The following is a 21,505-nucleotide window of genomic DNA, read 5'->3' as shown; positions in this document are numbered from 1 at the left end:
CACATTTAAAGATATATTATCTTTTCTATACAAATGAAACAATGTTCTTGAGGCACAGTTTGTAAAACTCGAATTATCTTTGAAGGTCTTGCATTAATATATTTTCATTCTTTCTTTTGGGAAAATCATCATAAATACATAAAATGCCTACTGAAGTTAAGGATAGTGTCTGTGGGCATAGAATGTAGCAAACTAAAATGCTTCTATTAGAAAAACAACCAATTACTTTAGTTTTCCAAATTCTAGACTTCAACCATCTGACAAATGTTACTAGGTAACAGACGTCTCATCCACTTACTTCCTCAGTAACAAAACAAAAGACTTAGAAAACTGATGTCTCTATTTAAAGATATGTATAAACTGATGTCTCTATTTAAAGATATGTATAAACTGGCAACTATTATAATGAAAATTTTATTGTGTAAGACCTAGTCCACAATACAGTGGATACCAGATGCTAGCACATAAGGCCAAATCTTAAAAATAGTTTCAAATTATTGCACGCAATTTATTATGTGCCACTTACATTATGTTTATGAGACTACTGTTTAAGTAGTAATTAGCCTTATTGCAGAGTTAACTGGGGTGGGAAAATCTACTGCTTAAAAATAATTTCTATCTAACTTAAAATTACCTGATTGACTTTATACTAACCGGTGTTTATAAGAAACATGAGGAAACACTACACCAAAAAGGGCCACGGAAGCATCAATGACTGAAACACCAAGAGGCAGAGGGCCAGGCACAGCTTCTCCAGCAGGTATCCGTAAGTAAATGGAGGAGGGATCATGCTCCAGAGCCCCACTTCCAGATGCACTGTTTGGCTGGAGCTGTAAAAGAAAGACATAAAAATCATTCAAAATTCATTTTGGGAAATCCAATGCCAAGTACTGGGCATGAAGAATAGAACAGGGGAGGAGAGAGAAAAGGTAACAAAAGAATAGACTGACTGAATCTGAAAAATTTTAAATAGATTTTAAATATAATTTGGCCATTAAAAAATGTCATAACACTTTATGCAATTTTAAGAAAAGTTTTGTTCATTCTAAAACATTTTTATGGTACCCACCTTAAAATTTCTAAGCAAAATAATATCAGGAATAAGTTAAACCCAGAAAAAATTTTGAAAAGGGACCTTTAGTAACTCTTTTTAAAAAGTGCATAAGAAATCACATATTCAGTGGGCAAAGATTCTAAATCTTCAACCATGCTATTTCTCTTTAACCTGTCACAAAAAAAACTAAATCAAAGCAAAACACCAAGAACTGAAAAGCTAGTCAAAATTGATCTCTGCCACAGCAACCACTGGGTACTTAAATACAAAGAATACTAAATAAAGACAATTCACCCAATTCTAACTATTTCTGGTTACCTTTTTCACTATCCACCACTAGGAAGGTATGTTTAAATGTCTCAAAAAGCTAAATGAAAATTAAATCTTAGTCTACAACATTTTCTTTTTAAATGACAATGTGTAACAGTGCCATTAAGTTCGATCAAGCTAGTATTTCATTTCACTGTATGGTTTACTACCTGGTCTTCAATGGATTTATGATCAGTTTCTTGAAGCCAGGAACCAAGAAGAACACTATCATCATAATGGCAAAGGGATCTGAGGAGAGAAGTAGTCGTGTTGGCTGAGTTGTCAGTCAAAGTGAACTCTGCTACCAGTTCTCTAAGAAGTGCGTTGAAAGATCCTAAAAAACAGAACTTCAGATCAGATTAAAAAGAATACTTTTTATAAAAATGACAATCACTGAGCAGCAATATGTTCAACTGGAATAAAATAAGTAAATCCTTATTCTCTTTTAAAAAATCCATATTAAATATTTTAATGCTGGTTTTAATATACAATAATGGTACTTCCTCTTTTGTTACTTTATTATGCCTTTTAGTCCAAATTATTTAAAGTAATTAAAAACTCAAATAAAGGAAATATTTCTTATTTTAAATAGATTAAATATATCATGATTTTTATTCACTATTAATTACCCAATGATATACAAACACTGAACCAGAACATATCAAAATTCTTAAGCATGGTTGCACTGGAAACAAATCAATGACTTATTGTAATATTAACATTTTATATAACATTTAATTTCTATAAAAGTACATTACTATTCTCTCTCCAGATTCCTAAATTATTAGCTATATTATAATAGTGAGGGTAGTCATTAAAAGCACAGACTTTGAACGTGAAACAGCTGGATTTGAATCTACGCTCTGCTATACACTAACTCCCAGACTTGTGCAAGTTATATTACCTGTAGGTACCCAAGATTCTTCATCTTTAAACAGAGCTATATTTGAGCCTCTAAAGATTGTGGTTAGAGTCAAAGATGCTACTGTATGTGCAGGGCTTAGAACGGGACCTGGAACACAGTAGTGCTCAACAACTGTTAGCTACTACACATGAAGAAAAGGGAAACTTACATAGTGAGTCAGTGGGACAGCCGTGGTCAGAACTCTATCACACTGTGAAGAACTAGAAAGGTATACTGAAGATTTTTTTCTGGGGGTAGGTAATTAGGTTTGTTTGTTTGTTTGTTTTTTAATGGTGGTATGGAGATCGAACGCAGAACCTTATGCATGCTAAGACATGCTCTACCACTGAACTACACCCTGCCCCTTTGAAGAATTTTTATTAGACATCCAAAAATTTTATTTACCTTCATACGTTTTTGGAGGTAACAAAGCCAAGATATCATAAAGCCTTAAACGAACCATTGCAGCACTAGCTTTCAGATGAGCTCCATGGGCTTTAATTACAGATGGAATGCTAAAATATTAAAAGTATAGTTAGTATCAGCTTATTAGAATAAGCATTACTTATAAACATTTTTTTCCAGCAATGTATCAATGTATTGGCAAAGAACATTTGTAAGTATTACATCTTTCAGTTTATTTTGTGACCTTTACTGTTAGTAACAGACACACCATAAAACACAATTTTATTTTAATCCATACCACTACTGCAATTTTTAAAGTCACTTTACACAAATAAAGCTTTCTATGTTTCCTACATGATACTAGTGGGAAGTACAAAACTTGGCTATTCATAAATATATAAGATTGGATGTTAATGCGTCATAATTGCTTACTTACTGTGACATCATAGTCATGGCACATTCAATAGGAGTCATCAGTTTTCTAATCACATCTTCCGTTAGGAGTTCAGGACAATGGGCAACAAAACTCCTCATTGCTAAATAAAAATTTTAAAAGGACAGATTTGGAGCAGCTTTTGTGATGATGAATAAATTTATAAAATTATATAAAGGAACCCACAGTTATCAATTATTACAAAATATAAGGTCCTAAACACAGGTCAAACCAAAATTAGAACCAATTGCAACTACAGAGAAAACTCATTAGAAAAGTCTAGAAGAGTGGACAGCAGTAATGGAGGGACGGGAGATATCTGTTAGGGAGAATTCTGTGAGCGAGAACTTGGAGGTCTATGACCCCACATGAATTCAGATGACTACAAAGAAAGCTGTTTCAGAACAGAACCAAGTGAGGACATAATGGCCCAGTGAGAAGGAATACCTTTATTGGCTCTTCAGCAGTAGAGCTAAGACTAAAACAGCTCCTAGATATGTGGAAACAAAACTGACACCTTGCCCTGCTGCCTTTATGGTTAAGTGTACATCTGTCTCCCACAGTTTGGAAAAAAAAAATCACCCTCAGATAAAGTGAAAAAGGACAGGGTCACTCAGTATAATTCTAGTTTCCGAAGAAAACAAAACTTGGGCCTTTCCTGTAAGCTGCTGACTCCTAAACTAAAATAACCTTATTTCATTACTTTTAAAAATGCTGATGTCTAAAAAAAATGTATCAACTTTTGCAGATTTGACAATGATAGGAGAAAAGAGCTATTTGTCCATTATGAAAAGACTGACTGTAAACTCGGTAACCTTGGTAACTCTGAGTTTCTTTTTCCTCTAAATAGACACTGGACTTTTTTACGTGGTGACCCAGTGCTTCTTCAGGTGGAAGACTGCATGACTGGGAATTAGGAGGCCTGAGTTCTGGCTTTCATCTGACCACTAACTCTAATTTCCTTTCAGAGTCTCGGCTTCATTTTTATTACAAAATTAGTAAACTAGTATAGATCATTAACAAAGTTTATTTCTAAATCAAAAAGCCTACCAATTCACCCTTATATATTAAAATAAAAAAATTGAAGTAATGATTTTCTTTCACTTCATAAATATTTTAGTAAGAAAATAATATATTTTTTAAAGTAACTGACATTTATTGAGCATGAATCATTTTTCAGGCATATTTCTAAGCAATTTGCATGCGGTAACTGATTTAATTTTCACTCCTACCTCTAAGGTAAGCAAGAAAATAATATTCTGAAAGTGTAATCTTTTCAATTCTTACCACATAAAGCTCCAGCACGACCTTCCAATGTTACCTGCCAGGTAAAGGAATCTCCTCGGGCCTTCTCAGCCTCCAATTCCTTTAAAGAACGAGGGAAAACATTTCGCCACAGTAACAACATCTTGGGCAGATGGTAACGAACGACAGACGGTCCTAATGGAGAAAATAAGAATACAAAACCAGATATGTATATAATACACATTACAAACATTAATAGTCAAAGAAAAGAGCCCCAAACAAGCTTTAATAATATCTATCATTTCACTCTATCTTTACCTCTAATACTAACATTTTAAAAATGTTTCTTATTAAGTAAAAAATATATATCTAATTAAAGCATAATAAAATTCATTTAAAAAGTATCGATATTTTTAGGATGCAACATAGAATTAATCCACAAGAAGTCATTTAAAAGAAGCCACCCAAATATATTCAGGATGGTGAATTACATTCTATCAATGACAAAGTATATTCGGGACATATTTTATGAAGTCTTTTCTATAAATATATATGTATATAAACATATACACTCACTCCCAAAAACATATGTATATTTACTACTCCACTTTAAGGGCAGCTGATATGGTTAATTTAATTTTATGTAATAGTATAGTGAGAACTAGGAACCTATATTTACATTGCTAAGGAACTCATTTAACATATCACTTAACATACTTAAACTTGCAGGAAAAAAGTTACCACTTTTTATTTCCTTTAGAAAATGAGGTCAAGGTATAATTTCCAAAAGGTGGATACATCAAGCAGTGAGTAACTTTGCAGTACACACACACATACTCTTTAGAGTAGAAACCAAACATGTGAAGTAAAAAGTGGACACGCCTCATCACATGATAACACATATCTCTGTTCTGTGTACAATGGTAAACTCCGCCCGCATCTCAGATTTATCATAGCACTTGGGAAAGTGAAGTGCGTAAGGAGAACCCCAAAAAAGCAGCCCCAACAATACCTTTTAAGTGTGACTCTATTAACCTACTAAAAACATCACTAGTCTTCACTTTGGGCATGGAATGTACCCATATACGCTCATCTCTTTTAATTAGCATTGAGCTAATCAGTGAGATCATGGCTTTTCTGATGGTAACCGTGAAACTTGCTAACACCTTTCTCATTAAATGTACTTAAGCAGAAATTACCAAAAAGAAGAAATTACCAAGTGATGAGAAAAACACCTTTACCATTTCACAACCTCATTCAATGTGAAAGTTAAATACTTTTAAATTAAATTTTCTTTAAAGTCTACTGACAGTTATAGAATAAGCCAAAATCCTATTCAAATATAATTATACCTAAAGTCATAAGTGCTCCAAGTAAGAGCCATCCAGCTTGGGTGCGCTGTAAAGACAGCCTGCTGTTTTGGGCAGCAGTTCGTAAGAGATCTTCAGCAATGCTAACTACCATCTGCAAGAAAAGTTTAGAACTGGATTTTAATTTAAACAGGTTAACAAAGTCGAAAGAAAATACATAGCTAGTATACTTTTTTTAAAAAAGAAGTTGTTCTTTTTGTCATTGCTGTTAGCATGTTTTTGAAGAGGAAACATCAAGACCTAATCACTTCCCACTGCACTGCTGACTCCAAGGAGATCCAGAACAGCAAAGGAGCTAAGAGTAAGTTCCAGAACCCCTGGGTTTATATCCCAGTTCTGTCATTTCCTAGCTTTCTGATTTAGGACAACTTAATCTCCCTGCCTCAGTTCCATAATTGCTGAAATAGGAATAACAGGAGTGCCAACCTCACTCTTCTTAGGATTAAATAAGTTAACACAGCAAAGCACTCAGAACAGTTCTGGTCCATGTAATCACTTAATAAATGCTATTATTAGTAGTACTGTTATCTTATATTTAAAGATTTGCTGAACTCTTATTGTATATCTGCCATTAAGCTAATCTAGGCTTCTCTGCTATAAGCTAACCTAAGACTATGCCTATAGTCTTAGAGAGAGAAGACACAAAAAATGGGAAGTAACAATCATCACATAATCAAATGATAAAATAATAGTACAGATGTAGTGATCAGCAAAGAGAAAGGCTATTATAGACTGAGTAGCTTTGAAGAGATTTCGTGAAAGAGATGGAACTTGAATTGAGCCTCTAAACAGACAGGTTTAGTACAAGTGAACAAGAGAGACAAACCTCTAATGCACAGGATGAGCATGAGCAAAGGCATGGGGGCTGAACAAAAGCATGGGAAGAAAGCAAGATGACTAGTCTGACTAGAGCAATGGGAAATTAGAACGAAAAGGAAGAATGAAGGCAAATTATTAAGGTACCACTTTAGCAGACAGAAGTGATTATATTTTATTCTCTGATGGCTGGGTAGTTCCTAAAGGTCTCAGAGGAAATATAAAATATGAAAGTCGTGTGGAAGAGATGGGAGAAAAAGACTCCTACAAGAATAATCAGTGAGGAGGCAACTGTATGGCAAATGGAGATGGAAGCCTAGATTTGAGTAGTAGCTATGGAACTCACAGGAATGCATGGACATGGGCCAAATAACCCAGAAAAAAATAAGAATTAAAAAATCTAACCCCAACGTAAAGTTGTAAATAATATTTACATAAACACTTAATATTCCTAAGAAGAAAACCATGAGAGCAGTGTAAGGTATAGTAGAAAAAAAAGGGAAAAAAGGTAACTGATTCATGAAAACCATTCAACTTTTATTAAGTATTATCAAAATGCTAACTATAGCAATAGCACACTTTCTTGACATTTTGAATTATAGCAACGTGATTTTTAATTTCTAAAACCCCAAAGAAAAGCTCTGATTTCTAAAGAGTTACTATAAGGCTTTTTTGGTCTCTAAAATAAATCATAAAATTATATTGTACCCAGACAAAACCTATTATCCCTCTATCAAAATTAAAAATCAAATTTCAATTGGGTTCTGCCAACTCCACATTAGCAGAATACTGTATCATTTATTATCATAGTAAAATTGTTGCTGTACGATCACCCATTTCAACATCAAACACAGAAGATGTTCCAGTGAAGACTGAAGCCCACGTGACGGCGCTTACAATCCTAAGATCTCCATCATACCTTTCCCTTGGCATGAGGAATGCCCAAAGGACACTGATGAACTCCACCTAACAAAGCCGCCATTGCAAAACTGTATCCACTAACAGCTTCTGGTGAAGTTTTCAAGTTGTTGAGCCGTTCTGCACACCTGTCTAGAAAAGGAGTCAACTGGAAAGGTAATGCCACAGCCACACAGCGCAAACACCATGCAGCAGCAAGTCGAGCTGCCATGCTTGGATGAAGAAGCACTGAGGTCACAGTCTCCAGGAGGCCTAAAAAAGAAATACTCAAAAAATCAATCTTTAATGAAGTCAGACAATTTCATGAATTAAAAGACTATGTATAACACAATAATTAAAATCGTAATCATTATGGTTTTACACAGACACTTTCAGAAATTTGTCCCCCCAAAATATATTAACTCACAAACAGGAAAGTACTTTAAAGGAACATTTTCTACAAAGAACACAGTACACTTAAATCCAGTAAACCATAAATGTTGATATAAAGTATTCAATAAATTTTAGCCAATTATTAGGAAAAAAAAAACCTACCATGACTGTTCTTGATTTGTCTCCCAAAACTTTATTTCAATATTTAGTTCAAGATTCACTATCACAATGAATCCTAAATAAAACCCAAATTTTAACACATGATCTAAACTAATTACAAAGATAAGCAGCCAATCAGGAGTTAAATATCAATCACACCTATGACTTTAAAAATAGCGAAAAATATTTCTGTGAGTATCATACCTATAGATGCTTCCTGAATAAGAGGGGATGCTGTGGCATTCAGGCTCTGCACCAGGCTCCCGAGCTCCTGCAGGGCACAGACCATCACATGCTGGCTTGCTGCGATGTCTGCTGCTCCAGATTTGTTTTCACCACTAGTGTCATTCACTACCGCTTCTGGAAACACAAAATCATGTATTTGATGTAGGTGAATTAAATGATGATATAATTGTTTTGATCTACACAATTAATGTTTTTAAATTATACCAGTGAATGCCTATTAAGAACTCTATATGCATGCTAAATATCTCTAATAATCAGGGATATAAATCAAAACCATAATGAGATATCACCTCACATCTGTCAGAATGGCTATTATCAACGGGACTAGAAATAATAAGTGTTGGTGAGGCTGTGGAGAAAAGGCAGCCCTTGCGCACTGTTGGTGGGAATGTATACTGGTGTAGCCACTGTGGAAAACAGTATGGAGTTTCCTCAGAAAACTAAAATGAGAACTACCATATGATCCAGCAATTCCACTCAGGGTATTTATCCAAAGAAAATGAAAACACTAATTAGAAAAGATATATGCACCCCCATGTTCCTTGCAGCACTACAATTGGCCCTCCACACGTGCAGGTTCCAATATAAAGGGCAGACTCACACCATTTTATATAAGGACTTGAGCATCTTCGGATTTTGGTAGCTGTAGAGGGGTCTTGGAAATAATCTCCCATGGCCAAGAGACATGTATTTACAGTAGCCAAGATATGGAAACAACCTAATTTCCAATAGAAGATGAATGAATAAAGACGATATAGTATATGTACATAATGGAGTATTAACTCAGCCATAAGAAAGAATGAAATCTTGCCATTTGAAACAACATAGAGGGAACTTTAGGGTGCTATACTAAGTAAAATTAAGTGAGACAAAGACAAATACCATTTATATGCAGAATCTAAAAAACAAAACAAATGAACAAACAAAACAAATCAAAACTTATAGCTGCAGTGAACAAACTGGTAGTTGCTAGAGGAGAGGGGGTTGGAGGGTGGGCCAAATGAGTGAGGGGGATCAAAAAGTAAACCTTTCAGTTATAAAATAAATAAGTCATGGGGATGTAATGTACAGCATGGTGACTACAGTCAGTAATATTTATTGGAATTTTGAAAATTCCTAAGAAAGTAAATCTTAAAAGTTCTCACCACCAGAAAAAAATTTCGTGTAACTTTGTATGGTAATAGACGGTATCTCTTGGTGATCATTTTGCAACATTTAAAAATGTTAAATCATTTATGCTGTCCAAACTAATATAATGTTTATGCCAATTACACTTCAATTAAAAATAATAATAAAAGCATTAGTGTCTGCACAGTTACAAAAACAAAAAGAACTTTGTATATAGTTATTTCTCAGCAGAAAATTTGTACAACTAAACACTGAAGTGACTTAAAAACACTGTTAATGACTTCATGGCATGTTAAATATATACTGAGGTATTTGGTCTGCTTCTAGGAACACTAGCTAATTTTAGTAATCAATAGAAATCAATTTGTTACACAGTAACAAAAGCATAGTCTCTGGAGAAAGAAGATGTGGATTCAAATCCCTGGTCTACCAGTTACATTAGTGATGTGACATTTGGCAAAATACTCAATTTACATAGGCTCCTTCCCTGCCTATCTCAAAGGGCATTGTGATGATCAAAAAGTCAATTCATATAAAGAATTTAGCACAATGCTGCCCCCAATAAACATTCAGTAAATGTTAGCAGCTAATGTTATTAATTTATTATTTTATCACTGATATTTCAAGAGCTGCAATGTATTAGTAGCATGACTGTCAAATTATTGACAAGGAAGTAGGTCTTTAAGAAAAGTGACTTAAGAATTTCTTACTGGGATGTTCCTCGAAGTTTCAATTAACTTAGCTGGCCCCTTCTGACACCTTTTAGTTTCCAATAGAACTGAAACATGTTTAATCATGGGACAACTAAAGATTCCTTGTAAAATTCCTGAGAATATATTCTGGCTCATATATTCCAGATACTAGCATTGTGTTTAATTCTGTTTCAACCATTTTAAAAATCAAATGGTTAATCTATGACCTTAAGATTAATAATCCTTAAATGACAGCAAAATTTTCTTATCGTTTTTACATTCATTATCAATTAACAGGCTATAAAATATAGAATAATAGAATATAATAGATTAATATATTATGGATTAAAATTAAATACCTCTTTTCTTCTTAGATATTTCTGGAGTTGGAAATACATGAACTCTCTCTTTTAGTGACTAAACTAAAAGCTCCCTAAACAGGTGCCAGCTATGTGTCCCTTGCTATTTTACTACCATTTGGCACAGTGCTTTTGACACTCAAACATTTCTTCAATGAATCCATGTCCAAATATTTTTCAAGTTGTGAACCTAGGACAGACTACTATTTTAACATTATATAAAGAACAATATCTCATTAATTTAAACACCCTTTAATTCACAATTCCTAACTCTCAGTCAGTCCTATGCATTTAAAATATGGTTTGCCTAGGAAGCTATTATAAACAACAAAAACTATAAACTATTTATGGATTTATTTTTATTAATTTTATAAAGTATTTAATATATATTCTCTAATATACAAAGTACTAGATATTATCTGTTCACTAAATTCTTATTTCTAAAACCCTCTGTTAGGTAATATGATTTTCCTGATTAAAGCTAATGTATATTCCCAACAGTGATAAACCTAAACTATCTCAGAGAATTTATATTAAACTTTGCATTTTTTCCCTAATTGTATTATAAGCTCTGTTAAGGTAGGAATTTTATCTTACTCACTGTTCAAATCTTGAATTACTGCTTTGCAGTCTCAGATGCTCAATAACTATTTGTTAAACTGAAAAATTTATAAAGTTCACACTTCCTAGAAAAGGATTCCTTTTAATTATGAATTACTGAGGTTTCACAGTATATCCTACGGTGGGCTAAAAACCACCTGTAACTGTTCCTCTCTAAGTCTTCATATAAAGCCTATCAAGGGAGGGGAAAACGACAATAGGCTCCAAGAAGAAAAATCAGAACAGGTTGTTCCTCGAAGACAGCAAATCAATGTGCTGTGAATATCAGGAGAGCTGTAAAATCAGTAAAGGTGCTAGAAATAAAACAGGATACCTAATCTTACAAAGGCACTACCCAAATCGTGAAAAACTCTACTTCACTGTAATTGTATGTTGCTTTCATAGCAAATAGGAGTGCACAATAAAAATGACTATTAAAACATAGTCCAGAAAGACTTAGAATTAATATTAAGACTAACAGTAAAGAACTAAATGACTGAAGTAATCAACAACACACATCATGACATCAATTCTTACCTACTGCTTTCATCTGTTTTCCAATTGCTTGGCATATTTCTTTGGCAGCTGCAATCTGGGCTTTTTCACCTAGCAAACTGCCCACGGTAGCTCTTAGGATAAAGGAGACACAGCGTCTGGAGTACACAGCCTCTACGTGTGTTTGTGTTGCCCGAGGATGGGAAACCAGATCAAGCACGTGAGACAAGAATGTAGCAAAGCTACGCTCCAACCACTGACCACCCAATGTTGTTACAAAAACAACATATGCCTGTAAATAGATTAAGATACAACTTCACATAAATAGAAATGAACTGAAATTACAGATAAAGCAACTGTGGAAATAGCTGGGGAAAGCATGCAAAATAAGTTACATTTGAGATTAAAACTGAAAAAATATTAAACTTGAGACCTTTTTAATAACTCTAGCTAGCAGGGGAATTACTAGTTGAAGCATCTTTGACTAAAAACAGTTCTTAAGAAAACAGGTTCATGAGGAACACAGAGAATGGCTCACCTGAATTCATCCTGATGATGAAGGTGATAGGTTGTAGAAATAGGAAAACCCTAACACCCTCAATAAATGTTGACCTAGAGCTACAAAACATTTGCTTATGACTGAGATAAAAACGGTTTACTTCTGTTTTACACTTACTTGTGGAATAAGGTATAACTGGATGATTTTGACTAACATCACAGAAAGCCATTTTCATCTTACTAGGTGTTCACTATTATCTTGAAATTATAATTCAAGTTAGGCTTAATTTCATAATTAAATTGGTGATTAATTGATGATGATAAATCCAAAGTACTAACCAACATTTTTAGCTATAGGGTTGTTGGAAAACATTAAAATCTAAATTCCTCAAGCTACTTGAGTACAATTTCAATTAAAACTGAATTATTTTACAACTGATTCTTTGCCAAGTAAAACTAGAGAAAATTTTGTTAGAGATAGATAGATAGACATAGCACACAAAGACTTATTTACACATCATTAAATGTCTACCTTTCCATATAAACATGTAATGTAGAATTTGAATGTAATTCATTTATTTTGTAAAAGAAACGTTTTGAAAAAAACTAGACAACATTATTAATGCCTGTGTGTTCTGTTACTTAGTAAGAGTCTCCCGTGAAATTTAATAAGCGATATGAACAGAATTATTTTATACATGTATATTACAAACCTGTGTAACTCCAACTCTCACTTCCCGATTAACAGACCCTCCGACTTTTAACATTTCTCCACCACTCTTTAAGAAACCTGACCCACCACGCAGAAATCCTGTGGCCATGAGTTCTAAGACTTCATCAAATGTTGCTCGCTTCACATTCTGGCGCATTACTTTCAGGAAGAAAAGTAAATTTATAAGCAAATATATTTTGCTATTAGTTAAATAATATTTCCTAATAATCTAGCTTAAAAATTCAAATAATTATTTTTAAGGATAATTAAACTACTACAAAGGAGATAGGAACATTTATTTTCTTATAATCCTAAAATTTACAATGCACTTGTAAAAAATAAATTCAACTTGAAGAAAAAATGATAAGAAAAATGAGAGCTAGAAATTAAAAGCAGTTTAATAAATTTATGCAAAAATAGTCTAATAATAATGCTAACCTTGACAAGTGTAACACAACAAGGACAAAGGATACCTACAGCAGATACTGCTGACTGACTGCAGCCCTCACTCCCAACTGAGATGGACACAACGAAATTTTGTCCAGACCATGATGTCTATATAAGTTACTGGTAGAGTGAAATGTCACTGGATTGCAACCAACTTGCTATCTGTGGTAGAGAGCCTCATATTTTATTCATATTTTATAAAGTCTTCTCACATATAGTAGCAAACATAATCCTCATAAAAATTCTGTAGGAGAGGCATAAAGCTCATGATTAAGTATGTAGGCTTTGGAATTTGAATGTCTGGATTTTAATTTTACTTAATAGAACACTTATTACACCTCAAATGATACAATCTCTCTAAGCCTCAATTTCTTTGTTTATAAAACGGGAACAACAAAAGTACTTAGGATTCACAGGGCTTTTGAAAAGACTAAATAAAACAATCCTGCTATATGCTTAATTTGGTACCTGGCATACAGTTAACACTTAATAAATTTTAGCTATCATCATCCTCCTCTAGTACGTATATTAAAATAAGTACCATTAAAATTGAAGAGACCAAAGCTCACAGGGTTTCACAGCAAATAAACCTAAGAGCTAGGACTTGAATCTGTAAGATGTGATTCTCTTTCTACAACACAGAGATGGAGCAGGGGTGGGGACAACAGCAGAGCTGGGTTCACTCAGCATCTATTCACAACTGTCCCTGAAGCATCTCTATGGAACTGAGGCACAGCAGAGGTCATAGGAAAAATCAATGCTGTCTCTGATTCTGCTTACGATAATGGTCAAGAAAAAGTGAAAAATAATACTATGCTATAAATGGGGACCTACTCATCAGGGATTGAAAGAAAGCACATAAAGTGCCAGATACCTGTCCTTTGCTATTTTTTTAAAATTATTATTATTATTTTGGAAGTTTTTTTTAAATTTATTTATTTTTAGAGGAAGTACTGGAGATTGAACCCAGGACCTTATGCATACTAAGCATGCACTCTACCACTTGAGCTATACCCTCCCCTCAGATACCTGTCCTTTGAACGTTATACAAAACCATTTCATAACTCTTACTTGCTTATATGTCCAACATACTTGTTACGTGTAATCTTGTATCATCATAAAAAATGTCTTGACAATATCAAGGAAAATTCCATTTGAGTACCTCTATTTTATGAAAAAGTAGACAGAAATACCTAACAATTTAAATCCTTTAAAATAGACTTGCCTAGGAGTAAGAATTCTTCTTTTAGAAGGAAGCATTCCATATATCTTCAAATACCTGTTACAGTCTATACGAGGGGTTGTCAAACAATGATACCTGTTGCTTGTTTTGGCATCAGTGCTGTAGCCATGACTGTTCCTAAGAGTTTAGACACTGCCACTCGTACCCCATAGTTTGAATTTTCCAAAGCCTTAAAGCAGAGAGTGGCTATATTTTCCAGTTCAGCAGTCCACATGAACACAGCTTCATTCTGTAGTTCTAGGAGACACTAGAATTAAAAAAAAAAAAAAGTAAATTAAAACTTAGAACTTCCACTTCCAGAGATGGAGTAGCAAGAACAGGTTTACTTTCTCTCTTGAAAAAACAAAAAAAATTGGACATAATATATGAAACAACAGTTTTGAAGACACTGGACATCAAGCAATGAAAGACACTAATCCTTAAGAGATGGAAAGCACAAGTTGAATACTACAAGTGTCCCAGCTTACTGCCATGAGAGAGTTTCCAGCAGCTAGGAGGAAACGTATAACCCTAAAATTCTGTATAACAAAGAAGAAAGGTCTCAGATCAATAACCTCAGCCTCTACCTTAAGAAACTAGGTGATGTAGAGTAAATTCAACACAAAATAAGCAAGAAAAAAAGGAAATAATACAGATAAGAGAGGAAATCAATGAACTAGAAAACTGAAAAACAGAATGAAACCAAAAGCTGCTTCTTTAAGACAACCAATACATTTGATAAATCTCTAGCCAGACAGATGGGGAACAAGAGAGGGAAGACACAAATGACCAAGATTAGGAATGAGAGAAGTCACATCACTGCAGATTCAATATATATTGAAAGCACAATATATTTGACAGCTTAGATGAAACAGACAACTTACTCCAGAAGAGATAACCTAACTAGCCCAATATCTATTTTAAAAATTGAATCCATAGCTTAAAAATCTTCCCCCAAAGAAAACTGGAGACCCAGAGAATTGTACTGAGGAATTCAACCAAATGTTTAAGTAAGAAATACCAATTCTATACAAACTCTACCAGAAAACTGAAGAGAAGGGTATACTTCCCAACATATTCTATGAGGCCAGTATTATCCTGATATTGAAATCTGACAAAGATATTACAAGACAACTACATATCAATATCCCTCATGAACACAGATGCAAAAATTGTACACAACCCTTTAGCACTCTAATTAAACAATATATAAAAAGGATAATATATCATGACCAAGTAGGGTTTATCCTAGGAATGAAAACTGGTCAAAATTGTAAACCTATTCAATGTAATTCATTACATTAGCAAGTGAAAAAAAGAGTCATATGATTCATCTTAATAGATGCCAAAAAAACATTTAACAGAATACAAGTAAAACTGGGGAGCTCAACAAGATCAGTGGGTTGTGTCAATGTCAACATTGTATTATACTGCTTGTGATATTGTACTATCCTTTTGGAGGATATCACCATTGGGGGAAATGGGTAAAGTTTATAAAGATTGCTCTATATTATTTCTTTTAATTGCATATAAATTTACAATTATTTTAAACAGTTTAATTAGAAACAACAACAAAAACAAGAAATAAAAATTAAAACAAAATGCATTTGACAAAATCCAACATACATTCCCGACAAAAACTTCTTTTTTTTTTTCTTTTATTGAAGTAAAGTCAATTATAATGTGTCAGTCTTTGGTATACAGTACATGTATATATATACTTATATTCATTTTCATATTTTTTCCATTAAAGGTTATTACAAGATATTAAGCATAGTACCCTGTGCTATACAAAAGAAACTTTTTTAAATCTATTTTTATATACAGCAGCTAACATTTGTAAATCTCAAACTCCCAAATTTATCCCCTCCTACCCCCTTTCCCCAGTAATCGTAAGATTGTTTACTAATCTGCAAGTCTATCTCTGTTTTGTAGATGAGTTCATACTGTCTTTTTTTTTTTTAGATTTCACGTATGAGTGATATCATAGGGTATTTTTCTTTCTCTTTCTGGCTTACTTCACTTAAAATGACGATCTCTAGGTCCATCCATTTTGCTGCAAATGGCATTATTTTATTCTTTTTTATGGCAGAGTAGTATTCCATTGCATAAATATATTACAACTTCTTTATCCAGTCATCCATCAATGGACATTTAGGTTGGTTCCATGTCTTCACTATTGTATATAGCGCTGCTATGAACATTGGGGTGCATGTATCTTTTCGCATTAGAGTTCCCTCTGGATATATAAACAGAAGTGGGATTGCTGGATCATATGGTAAATCTATTTTTAGTTTTTTGAGGAATCTCCATACTATTTTCTGTAATGGCTGCCCTGATTAAAAACTTCTTAGAAAGCTAGGAATATAACAGCAGGTCCTCAAACTGATAAAGGTCATCAAGGAAAACTGACAGTTAACATTGTACTTAACAGTGACGGACTGAATGTTTTCACCTTAAGGAACTGGAATAAGACAAGAATGTCTGCTCTCATGTTTTCTATTCAACACTGTACGGAAGGATTAGGTCAGACAGTAAATAAGGAAACAAAAATAAATAAAAGGCATCCAGATAGGAAAAGAAGTAAAATTGTCTTTATTCATAGACAACATGATTGTCTACATAGAATATCTGATAGAATCTATTTAAAAAGCTGATAGAACTAGTAAATCAGTTTAGGAAGGTTTGTGGATATAAAATCAAGGTACAAAAGTCTGTATGTTAGTAATGAACAATTAGAAATTGAAAAAAATTTAAATCAATACTATTTAAAATATCATAAAAAATATGAACTACCTAGGGATAAATCTGACAAAAGATGTGCAAGATCTGTACATTTGAAAACCAAAGTATGTTGCTAACAGTAATCAAAGAAGACCTAAATTAGCAAGAGACAGATATGTCATATTTATGAGTTGGAAGACTTAATATTGTTAAGCTGTCAGCTCTCCCCAAATTGATCTATAGAGTCAATGCAAGCTGAATTAAAATCCCAACATGTTATTTTTGTAGAAATTCATATGGAAATGCAAAGGACCAGAATGGCTAAAATTATTTTGAAAAAGAAAAAGTTAGAGGGCTAACATTACCTGATTTTAAGCTACTGTAAAGGTATAGTAATCAAGAAAGTGTTATTGACACCAAGACAAACAAATAGATCAATGAAACAGAATAGAGATTCCAAAAATAGTCCCACATGTATGTGGACAACTGATTTTCATAAAGGTGCAAAGGCAATTTAGTGAAGAAAAGACAGTCTTCTCAACACGGTACTAGAAAAAATGAATATCCATGTACAAAAAATAACAACAACAACAAAAAAACCTTTGATTCATATCATGTACTATATATAAAAATTAACTCAAAATGGATCATAGCCAAGTGTAAAACTAAAAAACTACTGTAAAAGGAAACATAGGTGAAACCTTGGGCTAGGGAAAGTTTTCTCAGATACAGTATCAAAGGTACAATTAATATAAGAAAAATTGATAAATCGGACTTTGACAAAATTCAAAACATCTCTTCTTAGAAAGGCAATACTTAGAAAATGAAAAAAACAGACTAGAGTGGGAGAAAATATTTGCAAATCACATATCTGATAAAGAAATATATAAAAGTTTCTATAAAGCATTCTTATAACTCAATGATAAGAAAGCAAGTAACTCAATAAAACAATGCACAAAAGTTCTGAACAGACTCTTTACCAAAGAAGATATGGATGGTTAATAAGCACCTAATAATATGATCCTCATTAGTCTGAAAATACAGATTAAAGCTACAATGAGATACCTGTACATACCTACAAGAATGGCTAAAATTAAAAAGACTGGCAATACCAAATGTTGGTGAGGATGTGGAAGTCTCATAGTACTTTAGAAAATAGTGGCAATTTTTCCAAAAATTAAATGTAAATCTAGCATATGATCCAGTCATTTCACTCCTAGGTATTTACCTAAGTGAAATGAAAGGATGTGTCCATACAAAAACTCGTACACAGATGTTCATAGCAGCTTTATTTTTAACAGCCACAACTGGAAGTAACCCAAATGTCCATAACAGATGAAGGAATACACCAATTGTGGTATATCCATATAGCAATAAAAAGGAATGAGCTATTGATACATGGAACAAGATAGACAAATCTCAATTATGCCAAGTAAAAGAAGGCAGACAACGACCCCTACCCCCAAAAAAACTCACATACCACATGATTCCATTAATATAAACTTTAAAAGAAAAAATAATCATTGACTGTTTAAGAGCAAGTAGGATAAGAAGCAACATTATAAACTGACTGAGTACTAACCTTGGCAACTGCGCATCGAACAGCCATTGACCTGTCAGTTAAGAGGGACCTGGCATTCTTATAAATATCACGATGACAAGAAGCTGCTGCACCACCCAGTCCACTTAGAACTTTCTGCAGACTCATCAAGATTTCACTTCGCCCTTGAGACTAGATAGGAACATAAAACAAATTCCACATTTAAATAAAAACATACCAAAACACCAAAGTTCTCTGGGCCTAATGGTCTTACCTCTAAACGTAAATGGTTAAGTAATGAAAAATAAAAATGTATTCTAGAAAGGTAAAAATAATTAACTTCAATTAAATAAATTTTGAGAAATTAGGTTAAAATAAATAAATATATTCCAGTGTTTCCATGACTTGCTAAAGTGCAAATAATAAGAACATGACAAATTCAAAAGTTTCAATATCATACCTCAAGGATCCAAACTTTTAGAATGTGAAAAGTTAAGTAAAAAGTATTTAAGAAGTAATATAAACCATCTGAAAGAGGAAGAAAACATCCAACATATTTTTAAAACTTCTCACAGAGATATGCCAAACTATCAATTCCCTGTGACTGATGCAAACTCTTGTTTTCATACTCTTGTTGTCCTCAATTCTATTTCTAATAGTATACTCATTTAAACACAGATCTCTTCCACTATACTGTAAGATTTTTGAGGTCAGGGAATGTATCTTATGTATCTTTATATGCTTAATGCCTGAGAATATGTCCATAATTACTGTTTAATAAATGAACAAAGAGTTCCCAGAAGAGGTGTTGTCCAAGAAATCTCTAGCTTTCAAAGACAAAGAATTAGACCATGAGAGTCCGGTGTTTGGTCTATTTTTAGTAAACCCCAAGTGGACAAAGAATTTTCAGAAGTAATACCAAATTGACATGACAAAACAGAGCTATTTTTACTTCATATTAGCTGCTGTGGATTGAATACTGTCCTGCCAAAAGATAAGTTCAAGCCCTATGCCCTGTTACCTGTGAACATGACTTTATTTGGAAATAAGGTCTTTTCCAGATGAAATCAAGTAAAGATTAGGTCATATTAGATTGGGGTGGACTCTAATCCAATGACTGGTATCCTTAAAATAGAAGACTTTGAACACAGAACACACATGCAAAGGGAGAACACCATGTGACAACGGAGGCAGAGATGGGAGAGATGCATCTACAAACCGAGGGAGATCAGCAAATGCCAAGGATTGCCAGCAACCGCTAGAAACTAAGAAGGCATTGTGGCACAATAAATTTCTGTTATTTTAAGCCACTCAGTCTATGGTAATTTACTATGGCAGCCCTAGGAAGCTAATACATCAGCTATGGCACAAAAAATAAAATAGCACTGCTAAGACATCCTGAGGGCTAAAAAAAAAAAAAAGGTAAATCTATCCTTTGCCAGGGAAAAGCATTCTTTCCTTTCTCCCTGAAATATGAGGTAATGTACATTGAAACAAGAGACAACTAATACATTTTTTTTGCAAACAATAACTTAAATTACCCCTCGCTAAGCAATGTGAGTACTACACTGACAGAAAAAAGGCAAACATATATATTTTAACTGACACCTAACTCTTGCCACAGTAAAACATTTAAGTAATAATTATTATAAAACTTACCTCTGCACTTCTTAGAGATTTCAAAAGATTATTTACTGTTTCTGGAAATGCACTGCCTAACATTCTCCCCATTTTTTCATAAAATGCTCCAACACAAGCCACTGCAGCCCTGTAAGAAGTGATACTTTCACCAGTCACTGTTCAGATTATAATTTTATCACACTTTTCCCATTTTCAGAAAGCACTTTGTATTTGTGCAGGACACTTTTGGCTACAAATTCTTAATTTTCAGCTTTCAAGAACATCTTGTTTATTCTTTATAATTATAACAAATACCATAGTTTCTCAAATTGTATTCTTGCCTAGGAAAACAAGAAAATAAATACACATATTTACATAACAAATCATACTTGCCCCTTTGGAAAACCCAAGCTTTCCTTTTATGAGGACTTCCCAAGTTATGTCAATCTACAATGATCCCTCTTTTCTCTCATTATATGTAACAATGTCAACCACTCATTTTGATAAAAATCATATTGTTTACTGTGTTGTGACCTGACCATTTTATATGTTTATATCTTATCCTGCCTTGTCAATAGAAATGTAAACTCCATGAACAGGGAAGATACCTTATGTATTTTTGTATTGCTCACAGTGCCTGACTCCTAATATATTAATAACAATAAGCAATTACTTGTAAAATTTAATCTCAATGGCTTTAATAGAACATTTGGCTACACAGAAGAAAAAACGTAACCCACTTCTTCAGGAGGGAGGAAATCACCCTACCATCACTCATGTGAGGCAGAGGAAGGGCATACAGGTGAAGAGTGTATCCTTTGGAGCCTGGCAGATCTGTGCCTAAACCCTAGAATGTCCCACATAATAGCTGTGTGTCCTAAGCAAGTTACTCTGAGGCTAAGAGATATCAAATAAACTGCATTGCCCACTGTACAAGCAACAAACAGTAGAATCAGGGAATCGATCTTCACCTCTTTGATTCTAAATCCATGTTTTTTTCAATACTTTATAGGCTGACAACAAAGTTAAAAATGACTGAGGTCACATGCCAGAATATATTAGAATATTCCTGAACAAAACTCATGACTCCACTGGAAATACATATGTAACAAATTCTACTTAACCAGAACTATAAAATTATGTGTAGATTTGCTAAGTGGTAGAGAACCAAATCACCAAAGTATTAACACAGCTTCAAATTCCAAAATAAACTGGAAAGCACTAATGTTCTCTAATC

At 33.5% G+C, this 21,505-nt stretch overlaps 1 protein-coding gene across 2 annotated transcripts in view; it reads right to left on the bottom strand.

Moving 5' to 3' along the window:
- The window catches only part of HEATR5B (HEAT repeat containing 5B), an 89,773-nt gene that overhangs the window by 62,275 nt on the left and 5,993 nt on the right, over positions 1-21,505 (bottom strand). The window contains exons 4-16 of one of the 2 annotated variants that reach the window (XM_010999642.3): positions 20,308-20,416; positions 18,691-18,840; positions 14,481-14,652; positions 12,717-12,874; positions 11,548-11,797; positions 8,190-8,345; positions 7,456-7,706; positions 5,703-5,814; positions 4,393-4,545; positions 3,109-3,208; positions 2,673-2,782; positions 1,534-1,697; positions 655-830 (exon numbers count right to left, since the gene is read on the bottom strand). In XM_010999642.3, coding sequence (XP_010997944.2) covers positions 655-830; positions 1,534-1,697; positions 2,673-2,782; positions 3,109-3,208; positions 4,393-4,545; positions 5,703-5,814; positions 7,456-7,706; positions 8,190-8,345; positions 11,548-11,797; positions 12,717-12,874; positions 14,481-14,652; positions 18,691-18,840; positions 20,308-20,416 — 2,061 coding nt within the window. Of the gene's footprint in view, positions 1-654; positions 831-1,533; positions 1,698-2,672; positions 2,783-3,108; positions 3,209-4,392; positions 4,546-5,702; positions 5,815-7,455; positions 7,707-8,189; positions 8,346-11,547; positions 11,798-12,716; positions 12,875-14,480; positions 14,653-18,690; positions 18,841-20,307; positions 20,610-21,505 lie in introns of both variants that reach the window. The other variant, XM_064494587.1, reaches the window with a different exon arrangement.

The sequence above is a fragment of the Camelus dromedarius genome, chromosome 15 (assembly GCF_036321535.1).
Source record: "Camelus dromedarius isolate mCamDro1 chromosome 15, mCamDro1.pat, whole genome shotgun sequence".
In the NCBI taxonomy this organism is placed as follows: domain Eukaryota; kingdom Metazoa; phylum Chordata; class Mammalia; order Artiodactyla; family Camelidae; genus Camelus; species Camelus dromedarius.
Note: the sequence above shows the minus strand (reverse complement) of the source record. Positions and strands in the feature narration are given on the sequence as shown.